This window comes from Varanus komodoensis, unplaced genomic scaffold, assembly GCF_004798865.1.
Source record: "Varanus komodoensis strain SLA01 unplaced genomic scaffold, ASM479886v1 scaffold9, whole genome shotgun sequence".
Classification (NCBI taxonomy): domain Eukaryota; kingdom Metazoa; phylum Chordata; class Lepidosauria; order Squamata; family Varanidae; genus Varanus; species Varanus komodoensis.
In genome coordinates, this window is record NW_025336598.1 from 20,856,712 (window position 1) to 20,870,109 (window position 13,398).

Below are 13,398 nucleotides of genomic sequence, written 5' to 3' on the forward strand. Positions count from 1 at the left end.
AATTATAATAGATCCACACTCTTGCAACCAAAAAGTTCCAGGAATGAATCTGAAAGAAATCAGCAAGTATATATAAGATACAGAAAGTTAAGAATTCAGTAGTATGTCCAGAAAAAGCAACTTTAAAATAATATATCCAGAAGCACCTGAATTTATTAAGTGCACAAACCTATATGTGTTTAGACATTCCAATCCCAGTATGATTCAGACAATACCCATAGGACTTTTTTTCTTTCCAAGCATGCATTGAATTCAACCCTAAGTTACCAATATGGAGAGAAATAAATCTGTATCTAACCTCACAAATAAGAAAACTGAAGCATTTGGTAAAATGACCCTTTCATGGAGATTTACTTTGTATAAAGGAATCGTGATATTGCAGTGTTACCTTAAATAATTCCCAAATGACTGCCAACTCAGAAGTCACTTTTTCACAGCAGAAAACATACTGAGTCAACATCATTACAGTTTACCACTAGTCCCAATTCAGAGTCTACGGAAATCCATTGTTTACAAACTGCCCACTGGAAAAACTGACCATTTATTTGTATTCTCTGCTTCCTGTTCTTTAATAAGACACTGGAAAAAAGAACCTCTGGCCTTCACCCCTGACTACTAAGACTGATGAGGAATCTTTGGTGAGAGACTTTGTCAACAGCATTTTGAAAATCTGTGGGTAGCATCTAACAGTTGCATATCTCCACTGATTTCCTTAGGCCTCATCAATTCTCATCTGCAAATGTGTCCCACTGGTTGTATAAGACAGACTCAGGGACTCCAGGGTAACTAGAAGAAAGTGAAAATGCTTATTTATGGAATGAGGCAAAACAATGGAGTTCCCATAAGGAAGTTCCTCCAACCCATCTCTATTGAGGAACAAGTGCTTCTGCTAATTTTGAAGTGCCCTCTAGAAACCCCTAAATTTCTGTTAGGTAAAAGCAGTGGGTTCTGCCCCTGCAATGAAACCAGCAAGACCCACTGTTTGCACAACAGAAGCAGCTGGGCACAAGATAATCAGTAAAGGTATAAGTGTCCTGTTGGATTCTGCCCCAAGAAACAATGCCGGTTGGATCACCCCTGTGTTCTAGCATATAGTCATTTAGAGTAACTAGAAATATTATCTCTCTGCTCTGACTGGAAGAGATATTTATCAAGACTACATAATGGTAACTGAGATCACCAATCACTTCAATCCTTTGAATGACTCTCTAATTTCATTCCATCTGATGATCTCCCTAAGTGTTCGGATCAGGGAACAATGGTATGTCCCTAGTAGTACTTTTGGGGATTTATATTGTTACCCACAGTGATTCTGTAGAAGTTTTTAGTTTGACACTATATGCTCTCTGCTGTAAGAATTGATAATTTCTCCTTAATGATCTTGCCAGTCATTTCTAAAGAGCACTTTTCAATTTTCTGCTGTCCACAGTTTTGAACTGTAATTCCCAATGTTCCTGATCACTGGCCATGTTGGCAGGTGCTGATAGGAGTCTAAAACATCTGGGGAGGACAGGTTTGCTGTTATGAAATTTATATCCAAAGATGACCATACCCCACTGGTTCTTGCATCCGTTATGCCCAGTATAGCTACAGTTGCCTTCGAAACCAAGCTCTCCAATTCTATCATTTTGGCTTGGAGGCTTCTAGCTTTAGCACAGAAACCCCCATACATAGTGTTCCTCTCAAAATGTCACTGATGCATGCACTGACTGGTTACCATGTTTGGTTATATGCACATGGCCTATTTATATGCCATCCCTGTTATGCTTTGGAATAATAGTATCACAGAATTTATCGCTGTGTTCACTAAAGAAACTGTTGCAAATAAGTTTTATTCTGCATACTGGACCTGTTTCAGAATCTTCAGTCATATTTGCAAAGATTTCCTTGCCTGCTGCTTTCTAGGTGTGAGTTTAACTTTTGTATTTGAATCCACTCTTGCATCAGGACTAATGATTACAAAATGTAACCAGAACATTTCATTTACTTAAAGCACCATCCAATGTGGCTGACTGTAGCCCTCTGAATTTGGAGGATTACAGGCATCCAAATGAAAGGCAGGGAGAACATGGAGGTGAGGATTGCCTACTCCCTTCTGCTGTCCTCCAAAAAACTTACGACAGCTGATTCAACTGTCTAGATGCTGGGATGAGATACCATTAGGACTTCTCTTATTTTGAAAGAGCCTCATTCCTCTCCTCCCTGACCCCCTGCAAATACCCCCAGCAGTAGTTTCACAGTCACACTTGCAACTCTGGAACTGTAACCCAAGCAAAAAGGATCACACTTGGAGGGTGGAGGGAGGGTGTTCTATATTCAGAACCCCAGGGGTTCCAAGGTTGGAGCTTGGGCTCTACATTTTCCTGTGACCTCCTAGACAACATCTAGCAGACACAGAATTGCACTCTTAGAAAGGTAATGAAACTGGCTGCATAAGGTAACCAAGTTCCAGTAACCAAATCCTTGCAATGACAAACTTCTTTTCTGTGTAGTGATAAAGCATAGGTGATTTATTAAAACATAAAGTTTATTATATGCACCAGAATTCATTTATATATTACTTTTCTAAAGGTTTGAAAGATGTGAGAAAAAGTTGTTATTCTTAGCCATCTACATACCCATGCCCTTCTAGTCTGATATTTCCAACAAAGTCATACAGATGTCTGTTAGGACTTTCACATTCAATTCTGCCTGAAAGTCTCATCAAACTGTCCATGTCCTTTATCTCTGATGTCAATGGCAAACCCTGTATAAACAGATTTTTAAATATTATAACAACAATCTATTCAGTAAAGAACAAATCAAGATAACATGGCTGTCTATATGCTAGTCTTGTGGTATACAACTTCTTGAACTTGTAGCAGGAACATAAAAATGGATGCTATAAATGGATCTCTGTATATCTAGAAACAGATATTACCTTTGTAAAGAAAGCAACAGCAGCCCTTAGCACATATTCAGTGATATGTATGCAGGTATTAGCATTGCATGCACATCTCTGGCCCAGGAGAGGCATTCTCCACCCCAACAAGGTCTTTTTCCTTTGATTAACTGCTTCATTTTACCTTCTATGAACAATGATTGCTGGGAGTGAGAAGGATGGCAGCTTTGGGCACTCGTTTTCTAGGACTGCTGGCTGGGTTTCAGAAGAATCATAATCCAAGTGTGAAGCAGATCAAAAGGGAGTTTGGGAGTGGGGGGCATGCCAAGACACTGAGATGAGAGAAGCAGAGGTGCTTATCTCAAGGCCAAACTCCCCAGGTGGATAGGCAGTTCCTAGGAATAATCAAGATATACAACTGGTGGGAGGGGACCCTGAGAATGGGAGCTTCTCAGATACAGACTATGCAGCCCCAGCTCTTAATCCCATGATGGATTGTCAGCAGAGAAGGGCTACCCAATTAAACAACTGGGGCACGGAGACAAGACATGCTTGCTTTCAGAAGGTCCATCCTGAAGGGACAGGGACCAGACAAGCTCATGAGATTTTCTGAGGGTAAATATATACATATAGTGGTACCTTGGCTCATGAACTTAATCCGTTCCACGACTGGTTGTGACCCAAACCGGTTGTGACCCAAGTCAAATTTCCCCATAAGATTCAATGTAAATAAGGTTAATCCATTTTGTAACTATTTTTTAAATCAGAAAAATTTGAAACAAAGTGACAAGGAACAACAAAGTAACAAAGTACTGTACAGAATAGTGGAGAACACTAACCTAGGTAGTGGGGAGGGTATTGTTTTGAGGGAGAGTCACCCTCCATAAGGACATTGGAGAGATCCTTTTCAGGGGTTTCCTCTCTTCTTTGTCTCTTAGCTGCAGGGTCAATTTTGGTGAAAAATCTGTCTATAGTCACTTGTTTTTTCCTGCGCTGCATAACCCTCCAGAAATGAGAGACCATGTTATCGTTCTTCAGATTCAACACTCTGTTCGTTACAGTTGTGTTGGGGTGGTGCTTCTCAAAGAAACCCTGGCACTCATTCCACTTTTTCCAAATGGATTGTATCACATCACTGCTAACCTCCTCCCTGTCTTCCTCTTCCTCAGTGGAATCCTCCTCAGCAAGTGCCTTCTGCTGCTCACTCTGGAGTTCAGCAAGTTCTTCCATCATCAGCTCCTCTATGTCTTCCCTGCAACTGTGATCGTGGCCATCTCCCCACTTGGGCGGGGGTGGGTGGGGAGATGGCCGTGATTGTGCTGGTTGGGGAGAGGGGAACGGCCAAAACTGCACCCGTCTTTCCTGTAGGCGCACGCCTGTGATCACGCACGTCTTCCCTGCATGAACACAACTGTGACCGTGGCCATCTCCCCACTCGGTGGGTGGGGAGATGGCTGCGATCTTGGTTGCCACCCAATGCGGAGTTTGTGACCCAAGTCAAAATGTTCATGAAATTTTTGTTCGTGACCCGATTTGGTTGTGAACCAAGGCGTTCGTGAGCTGAGGCACCACTGTATATTTAAAATATTTGTATGCCACCTATTGTGCCACAGCACCTCTGAGCAGTTTCACAATCATAAATACGAGATTGGATTCAACAAACCACTCTGTACATGCTCAAGAGATTCCTTCTGGACATTTTGTGCTTTTGGATCAACAAAGAATGCTTTACAAGGAAAATGCTCAAAAGATGAACCCTGCTGATGACAATTATCAGTGAGCAACATACACAAAAGCCCCTTTTTGTATCAACATAAATGTATTTCATTGATAGGGAGCAAATTATTTCTTACCTGTCGTATTTTTAGATTAGTTTCACCATCTAAATTTGATGTTTCAATGTAGCACATAGCTTGTGGTTCACTTATAGAAAAGAGATGATCCATTATTATAAGTTATTCAGTTTGGAGCATATATCCATTGAATTGCAACATCATTCTTTAATAAGTCAAGGCTACTTTAAAAAAATGTGAAACAAGACATTTACATTTCCAGAAAATGACTACCAAAATGTGTTAATATTAACAAATATACTATATTAAATTATAGCAGCAAATAAATTTGATCCATACTGCCTTCACAAGTATAATTTAAATAACTTGAATATTCCAGATCCTAAGAGTATTCTTGCCAAGTGTTAGGGGAAAGTGTGCTAGCCAAGTAGAAGTATCTGAAAACAAACTAAAGTCACAATCCACAGGATTGCATAAAACAAAACAATCAACATTCTGCAGAGATATACAATCCTTTGCACAAACAGCTGTGCCAATATGAAGCACACAAGGACCAGCCTACTAGGTGAAATAGCTTGCACAAACTCAACAATTCCAGATTGTCTGATGTTCTTCACTCAAATGTCTTATATTCAAACTTAATAAAATTTCAGGAAGAAATCTGGAGTGCTTGTTTATTGGTTTAAAATTAACCAGTGTTTATTGTTATGTCCAAACTGGGTAAAATTCTGATTAATTTAAATTCTATTTTCTTTAAACAAGCCAGATTCAAACTATAATTTGTGATCTTGGTTATATTGGTTATCATACTGCAGTTTAAACTAATCATGTTTACCAAGTCTGGTTCTAACAATTAATTCTAATCTGTTAGTAGAACCATATGATTCTGATTTCCTCCTGGTAGCCATGACAGTGAAAGCAGCAAGTGAACAAGACCAATGTTTCCTTCTGCTCTTTATACAGCACTAAAATATAGTGTAAAATATAGTGTTGAATTACATTCAAAATTGATTATTATATGGTATACATGATACCCTTCCCCAGCAGGGAAAAAAGGAAACTTGGAATTACTAAAAGAAACACTATACATAATTAGGATTGTGCTGTTTCAGTTTTATCCAAATATCCCAGATAAGGGAAATGCCTCTTTTACATGCAAAAGAGATTGAATTCATTTCTATTCCATTTTCTTTTATTACATTCCTATACTGCCCAGTATTTCAAAGTGCTCATGAAGAACAGGCTATAAGGATTACAGACTATTTAAATTTTATAGAAATATTTATTAGTTCAGTGTAATCCTCTCCAAGAACCCTCCTCTCTCACACACAAACATAAGGCTGCATGTATGCAGCAATTCTGCCAGAGAATTCAGATTCTAAAACTTTCATTTTTATAGCAAATTTACAGTTCTTAAGGTTAAGAACTCATGAAAATGTGTGAGCAGGTAAAATAACAGAACCTATAAAAGGAAAGAATAAATGTTCTAGTGGAGAATTATATGACCCTTTAAAAATGATTGTGGTTAATCTGAACCTTAATATCAATACTAATGTTTAATGTAGTAGCTAATAACGGAATTGTAATTAACTGCATCACAAGAGAGAGCTGGCATGACACCTAACAATATATTTAATATGGTTTGCCTTATTTGACACTGTTGTATGAATACTATTGAGTAGAATTTTAAAATATTCCAATACTTAGGCAGGCACTCCTCAACTTTGTATTGAGTTCTTTTCTTGGCCATCTTTTCTATAAATGTAAATGACTGACTACTGTTAGAATCTACACAACTTCAGTCTAGTAGTCATTTGATAAATAATAAATTTGCATTTGTAAATTTAATTTTGATACATTTAAGTTCTGACATAGTTTATGTTTTAATGAATGATAGCTAAAGTTGTAATCATATATACATTTAGCAGGCAGACAGTCCAACTGATGCCAATGGGGGGTTATTTCTGAGTAGACATGCACAGGACTGCCTTATATACCTGCAGTCCTATGCACACTTACATAAGCTTAAGTCCCACAGATCACAATGGATTTGCTTCTCATTTAACATGTATAGCATTGTGTAACATATCTTGTGAAGGACTTTGAAAATAAAAAAAGGCAGCAGAAACATGAAACATAATGAAGCATGCTCCATTCCTGGAGATAATAACCTTTACTTCTCAGATCAGATAAATTTCTTTGATTAATGACATCAAAGTTAGATGCAATCACAACACAGAGTACTATTCAGAAACTAAAGTGTAACGAAGTATCATGCAGTACTTTCATGAACAAAAATAAAATAAGTGGCAACTGCATGCAGTACAAAATGCATAACATTTAATTTTGTGCAGAGGGTCCTCTACAAGTTTTAAAATATGCCAATTAAGTTTCAGTCCTATGTACCTAGAAGTAAGTCCCACTGAACTCAGTGGGGTTTATATCTTAGTAGACATGTACAGGATTGCACTATTAGGGTACTAAAGAAAATTACTGAAACCAAGAAGTTATGGTATAGAATGAATATACATATTAGTTAAACCTTTAAAGAGATAGTACATGTAGAAACATTTCAAAGAAGTAGTTTCTTTTATAAAGATATTACATTAATTATATTAAGTGTAGCATAAATATATAACAGGAAAGCAGTTTTTATTACCAAATACTTTATATCTGCATTTGCTACAGTGCAATCCTATGCAGATTGACTCCAAGGTCCCATTGTTTTCAATGTGACTTACACTGTAGTAAGTGTAGTAAGGAAACTGCAGCCTCTACAAGGTTTTTAAAAACTATGGTTAAGTGCTGTTACTGCTTTAGCCCAAGCAAAACTCATGCATTTTCATTTTAATCTAATGCTTTATTCGATACACAATTAATATATTGTAAAAGACACGCTTATTTATATCACTTAATTTGGCATATTAGGACCCACATACAAATGTCTTCTGAAACTTGTTGATTCTAACCTTGATGACAGACTGATGAGATCAGCTGGGAGATGTTCCCCATTGGTCACTTTCACTATTTCCCCTACTGCAATCTACATATCCCAGTTTTAAAATGATTTAACAGAATAACAATTAAAGGGAAAAAATCAAATGGAAAAAGACAAAAAGAGATAGAGAGTTGGAAATTACTATACAAAGCATGTTAATAAATCCTTAATAGCTTTTTTTCAAAATCTATTTAAACCAAACCAGGGAAAATATAGTTAGAGAGAGAGAGAGAGAGAGTGTGTGTGTGTGTGTGTGTATCCAAATTTAAACATATATCTTTAGACACAAATGCCAAGAAAAAAACCCCCCTGATATATAGTTAAAATGTAAGCATCTAATTATTTAAAAATACAGAATTAGAAGTTAGATGGTATTTAGTTAGGGCAAAATATTGCTGGGGTCTGCTTTACCTAAAAAATTTTATCAGAGCACAATTAATAACCATTGGAATCTAGGATTCTTCCAAAGAACCCATATTTCCTCAAGAAATTAAAATAAATATTAAGTGTAAATATCAGAATTCCTGCCGGATTTTCTCAAATAATTTTTATTTCATTTTTACATGAAAACTTTCCTGTAGGAGTACAACTGGACCTTGAGGGAAGAAAAAATAACATTAAACTCCTGAGTGTTTTAAACTTGCAAATCATTCCAATTTAAAATGGGCCCTAGAAGCAGCTGTTCCCTTTATTTTTTTTTTTCTGTGCTAGAAGTACTTCTGATGACACTTGTCTACCCTGGCTTCACCCTCATTCCAGCCCTCTGGATGCTGACCCATAAACACAGGAAGTGATCTGAATAAGAATGTTTGTAATTACAGTGACTGTATGTTATGATTATGACTGTATGTTTGAGCTTTTTCAGGCCAGTAACTCTGGATCCTGCGGGAGATCCAGGCTAGGGGGTGGGGTGAAGAGGGCTATATTCATCACAGTTGAGCGAGTGACAAAACCAGGCAAGTAAGTCCTGAAAATGCCACGCTAGTTGGGTTTGGGCATGTTCTTCTGAACTATCATGGGTGCGTTTAGAGTAGGCCGGGGAGGTTGAGGCCCTGCAGAGGTCAAACTGCTACTGCCCCCTCTCCCCGTGACAGGACAGATGGAGCGTGGAGTCCAAGATCATCAATGGCCACAAGTTTGCCATAACTCTCTAGCATATATTCTGAACATAAATGGTAATCCATTTCATATTTATGGATTTTAAATCTTTTAAGCCAAGATGCACCGGGTTTTAATATTTTTATTGTATAATTGTTATATTTATGTATTTTGTTTTTGTTGTGAGCCACCCCGAGGCTTTGTTGTGACGGGGGCGGCATAAAAATGTTTTAAATAAACAAACAAACAAATAAATATGCTACAAATACCTACACACCAATGCGGAAGTAAGAGATACATTGTATAACCAACATCAGTCATGGTGGAGATAGCAGTGGTATAGCATAAATATAACCTAAGATCTTCTCAGTGTCAGCACTAATAGTGATGGTTGCTGATTATGTTATGTGGCATTAGTTGGCACCAGCTTTTATTTTGCTTCCATTTCCCCTCAGTAGCCCAAAATGTGATAAGCACTGTCAGATCTCACAGCACTTATCATAAAATAGGTTTTGGGGAGGAATTTTATGCATGAAGCAGCAGCAGCAGCAGCAAACCTCAAAGAAGGCTGTGGAGGGAAGCAAGTCAATACTGTATTTTACTATATTATGGTTTCAGTTTTACTAATTCTACTAGCCTACATTTACTCAGTATAAAGTCCCACTGTTTTCATTAAGATTTGATTCCAGAGAACATCTTACAATAAAATCTTTTGAATATTTATACAGAAGCAAGTTTTACAGTTTTCAGTGTGGCTTACAACTAGGTAAGCATGACAAGATTGAAGCATAAATCTGTTCCATATGGCTCTTGTAGTACTCACACCCTGGCCAAAAAGCATGGTGCTTAGAGAGGACAGCAAGCAGTATAGCTGTATTCTCTGAACTAGTGATCTAGAGCGGGAAGTCCAAAAACACATAAAACTCCACCATGGCTATAAGAACTTCCTTAGGAGTATCTCAAACGTATAGAGAGATGTAAGTATACTGACATGTCTCCGTTTTGCATTTCCTCAAGAGGACAGAGAAGGATTTCAAGTCAACCCTAAATTTTAAACTAACAGGCTTCTAATTAAGGCACATGTTTTTACTTTTTTATATTTGCAACAGTTATCATGAAATATTGGATACTTGTGATGCACAGTAAAAGTACTGGTACTTGCATTGAAAACAGAATTCCAATTAAAGCAGAAAGCCTTGTGCAGATGGTAATATATACTATACTGGTCCCACAATCCAAATCATATTATTATTTATCCTAGTGCCCTTATTTCTGGGTGGTTCACAATATTTAAGTCACCCATCCAAATTTCAACTAGGCCCAACCCTGTTTAGCTTTCAAGATTAGGCTAGATCAGGATTTCAGGGTATATAGAAGCTGTGCGTGTGCGTGTGCACACACATGAGCCCAAATAATTGATGCCTCATTTTAACCACAAAGCAATTAAATTATAATAAATTATTCACTTGGCATTTCTAAAAACCTTCTTTTAAGATTATTTAAAATAGTCTATTCAAACATACAGTGCAAGCAATGACCTGATGAGATAGATTTTGAAAAAAAATGCTTCTACAGATCCAATGTGGATTTACAAATAAAATTGCCAAGGAAATAGAGATATAAACAACCTCTAAGATTAAACCTTGAAAAGATTAAATCTTTTTAACATTAAGAAGTATAATGTTGCATGTAATTTTTGTTGAATGGACTCAGGTGACAAATTAAATAAAGCAAGACTAAAAATGCCCAACGTCAGGAATTATGTGAATAAGGAAAATAACATCAAATGAATTAGAATCCTCTATCCTAACAAGGCATTTATCCATTCATAGTAATTCATTTTGTTTTATCATAAAACAATATTTCAGTAATGTGGTATTTTAGGTTTCTTCATATAATTAGGATTAGTTATAAGAGTACTTCAGTTTATTCTTTATTTCCTTGGAGTAATTATAAAGTCAAGGCAGGGTAGAGAAACCAGCCTCTACACTGGAAGCATTGATAAGCATCTCTACCTTGATGAGAGAAGTACAGTGTCAGCAGGTATATAGTCTTTGCCTTTTATTAAAACTATATCTCCAACATCTACCTGAAAGAAAACTAGGAATTGGTTAATAATCTGAAACTATCAGAACAGCCCTTAACCTTTTACTATATTAAATATATATTATAAAAATGGTAAGCTGTGGAGGCCAGTTGTTCAAAAGGTACCAGAATGCCATTACAAGTACAACCGCCTATATGACTTCCTATACACTAAAAGGCTGACTCAACTTCTACATTTATTTCACAATTTGTAGTCAAAAATATGAGTTCAGTTTGTAGCCTGTTTCATACCAGTATTGCTTATTCTCTCTGGCAGCAGTTCTTCTAAACCTTAGGCAGGGATCTTTTCCAGAACTAGGACAAACAATTGTTTTAAGATTTATGCCTGTCTGTGCTGTGTTGGAAATATAATTCCTGGCTAAAAATTAAGCTATTATAGGGAAAGCCCCATCCAATCAAATTTCTGAAAGTTAATCTTTTTCATGACTATATTGATTCAATAGAACATGAAATAAAAAATATGTCAAGCAGATTTTGCAATTTAGTTTTCTATTGTTTACTTAGTCATAACCAACATCTGTAATCAGGTTACAAAGCTGACTTAATGGAAACCCAATCACAGACATAACAGTTAGAATAGTGTACTATACTGTACTATGCGAGCCACCAGATACAATGTAATGTCCTTAAATATCTTAATGGTGTTCAGCTAGTACTACGTTGCATTAATACGAATGCATTGGGCCATCCTGAAAACCTTCAGGCAAGGGCCTGCTAGTAATCCACTGTCCCACCAATTCTTGTGTGGCTCAGGAACATTGTATAAGGGCTTTTTGTTTCTTTGAAGTGCTGACAGTGTAGGGCTAATGGCTGTTGTTGTCCAAGTACAGGGAACGAGGTTCAGCTTCTAGTACCAAGTGAGGATACAAAATGTCTTTTTCAAGTGACACTGGGAAACTAGCCACTGACTTCACATAACATTCCATGGTTATCTGTGGGTTAGTTTCATAGATTTAAGCATCTTTCTCATTTCTAACAGATCATAATTCCACTACTGAACTTATGCTGAAATGTCCTATAGGTCATATAGGTCACTTTCATCTAAACAACTAACAGTGACGATAATTAAAGTAAATCATTTTGACAGATGTAATGGTTTGGTTCCAGAGGTACTGCCGAAACTGTCTCCTGCTCATAGAAGCTTTATTTAACCTTACACTATCATCACTGTACAAAGAGTGAAACAAAATCCTAAGTTGTTTTTTCACCCACACAAGAGCTTATGCCCAAGCATACAAATAGCGAAAAGATCTATGTAGCATTACATAAAATCTACCATTAGTGGTTGCAAATATTTGGAAACTTAACAACAGCAGATATTTATAAAGCCATTTATAGCTCCTTGTGTCGAACACAGTGATGTCCTGGTCCTCACATAATAAGAAGCTACCATGAGTGAATTTCATCATGGCATTACAGCAGCCTCCATTTTCAATATCTGAGTTACAGCAGGGGTGCACTAGTGAGGGTAGGCTGTTGGGGGCCTAACAAGCTACCCACAACTATGCCAACCACCCCAACAACGCACCAATGCTTAGTTCACACATGATACCAAACTACTGTATGTTCCTGTTGTAGCTCAAATATTCAGAAAAATGGCTGCCACTGCAACAAAAAGTCCATGGTGGCTTCCTCTTGCGTGCAAACCAGTCCAATATATGTGTTCTCAAGAAAAAAGATCACATACCTTTTCCCAGTGAACTATTTCCCAAGCTCCATTTCTCAGTACTACATAATTAAAAAACAATGAAAATACAAATGTTGTTGTTTCAAATCAAATCAAACTCAACTTTATATTTTTATCGAAATTGCTTCAAAACTTCATCATAACCATCTAAAAGTTATATGAATAATAATTAAAGCAACTACCAAAGATGCAATCCAATGTCTGCTTAGGCACTGTTAAAGCACCAGCTTTGAACTTGTAAAAGCATTTTAAGAGCTGGGACTCCAACTATGGAGCACCCTTTTTCTACCCTTGCAGCCTGTATGTTTCTTTCCATGCAGACTCTGGCTCTGAAATCACAAGTGAGATTTGAGAGCTGTCAGGGAGGGGGCATTCCAGGACCAAGGAGGAGAACAGTAAGACTCTTCTAGATGAGGAAGAATCGCAGTGGTGCCATGGCCTCGCCACCTTGTGAACGGGAGCACACATCCATGTATATCTTTTGTGAGGTGGAAAAAGCATAGAGGCAATCCTTGCTGCCACTCTCCTCTAACCCTCCAATGGATGTCTGTAATTCTCATAGGCAGCTAGATGGGATAGCATTCCATGTATTTTAACTGACATCTTTCACTTGTGTACCAACACAATATATTTATTAAATATAAAATCTTCATATTTGGAATTGTTATTGATGTTATTTGTTACTGTCTTTTTTTGATAGACCACACATGGAACAAACAATTTAGACATCAGAGAGGCATACCACCAGAGACAGGGATGAGTGTCCTCAACCGCAGTTTAGAGCCAACACTGGTGGCTTAAAATTTCTCAAATTTCTTAAGTACATGACAAAAGG

The 13,398-nt window shown here is 37.2% G+C and overlaps 1 protein-coding gene across 4 annotated transcripts in view; it reads right to left on the bottom strand.

The window, feature by feature from the left end:
• Positions 1-13,398, bottom strand: part of ATP8A1 (ATPase phospholipid transporting 8A1) — a 99,878-nt gene that overhangs the window by 64,550 nt on the left and 21,930 nt on the right. For 2 of the 4 annotated variants that reach the window (XM_044417876.1, XM_044417875.1), the window contains exons 6-9: positions 12,564-12,604; positions 7,644-7,717; positions 4,735-4,804; positions 2,619-2,746 (exon numbers count right to left, since the gene is read on the bottom strand). In XM_044417876.1, coding sequence (XP_044273811.1) covers positions 2,619-2,746; positions 4,735-4,804; positions 7,644-7,717; positions 12,564-12,604 — 313 coding nt within the window. Of the gene's footprint in view, positions 1-2,618; positions 2,747-3,065; positions 3,582-4,734; positions 4,805-7,643; positions 7,718-12,563; positions 12,605-13,398 lie in introns of those variants that run through there. The other 2 variants (XM_044417877.1, XM_044417878.1) reach the window with 2 other exon arrangements.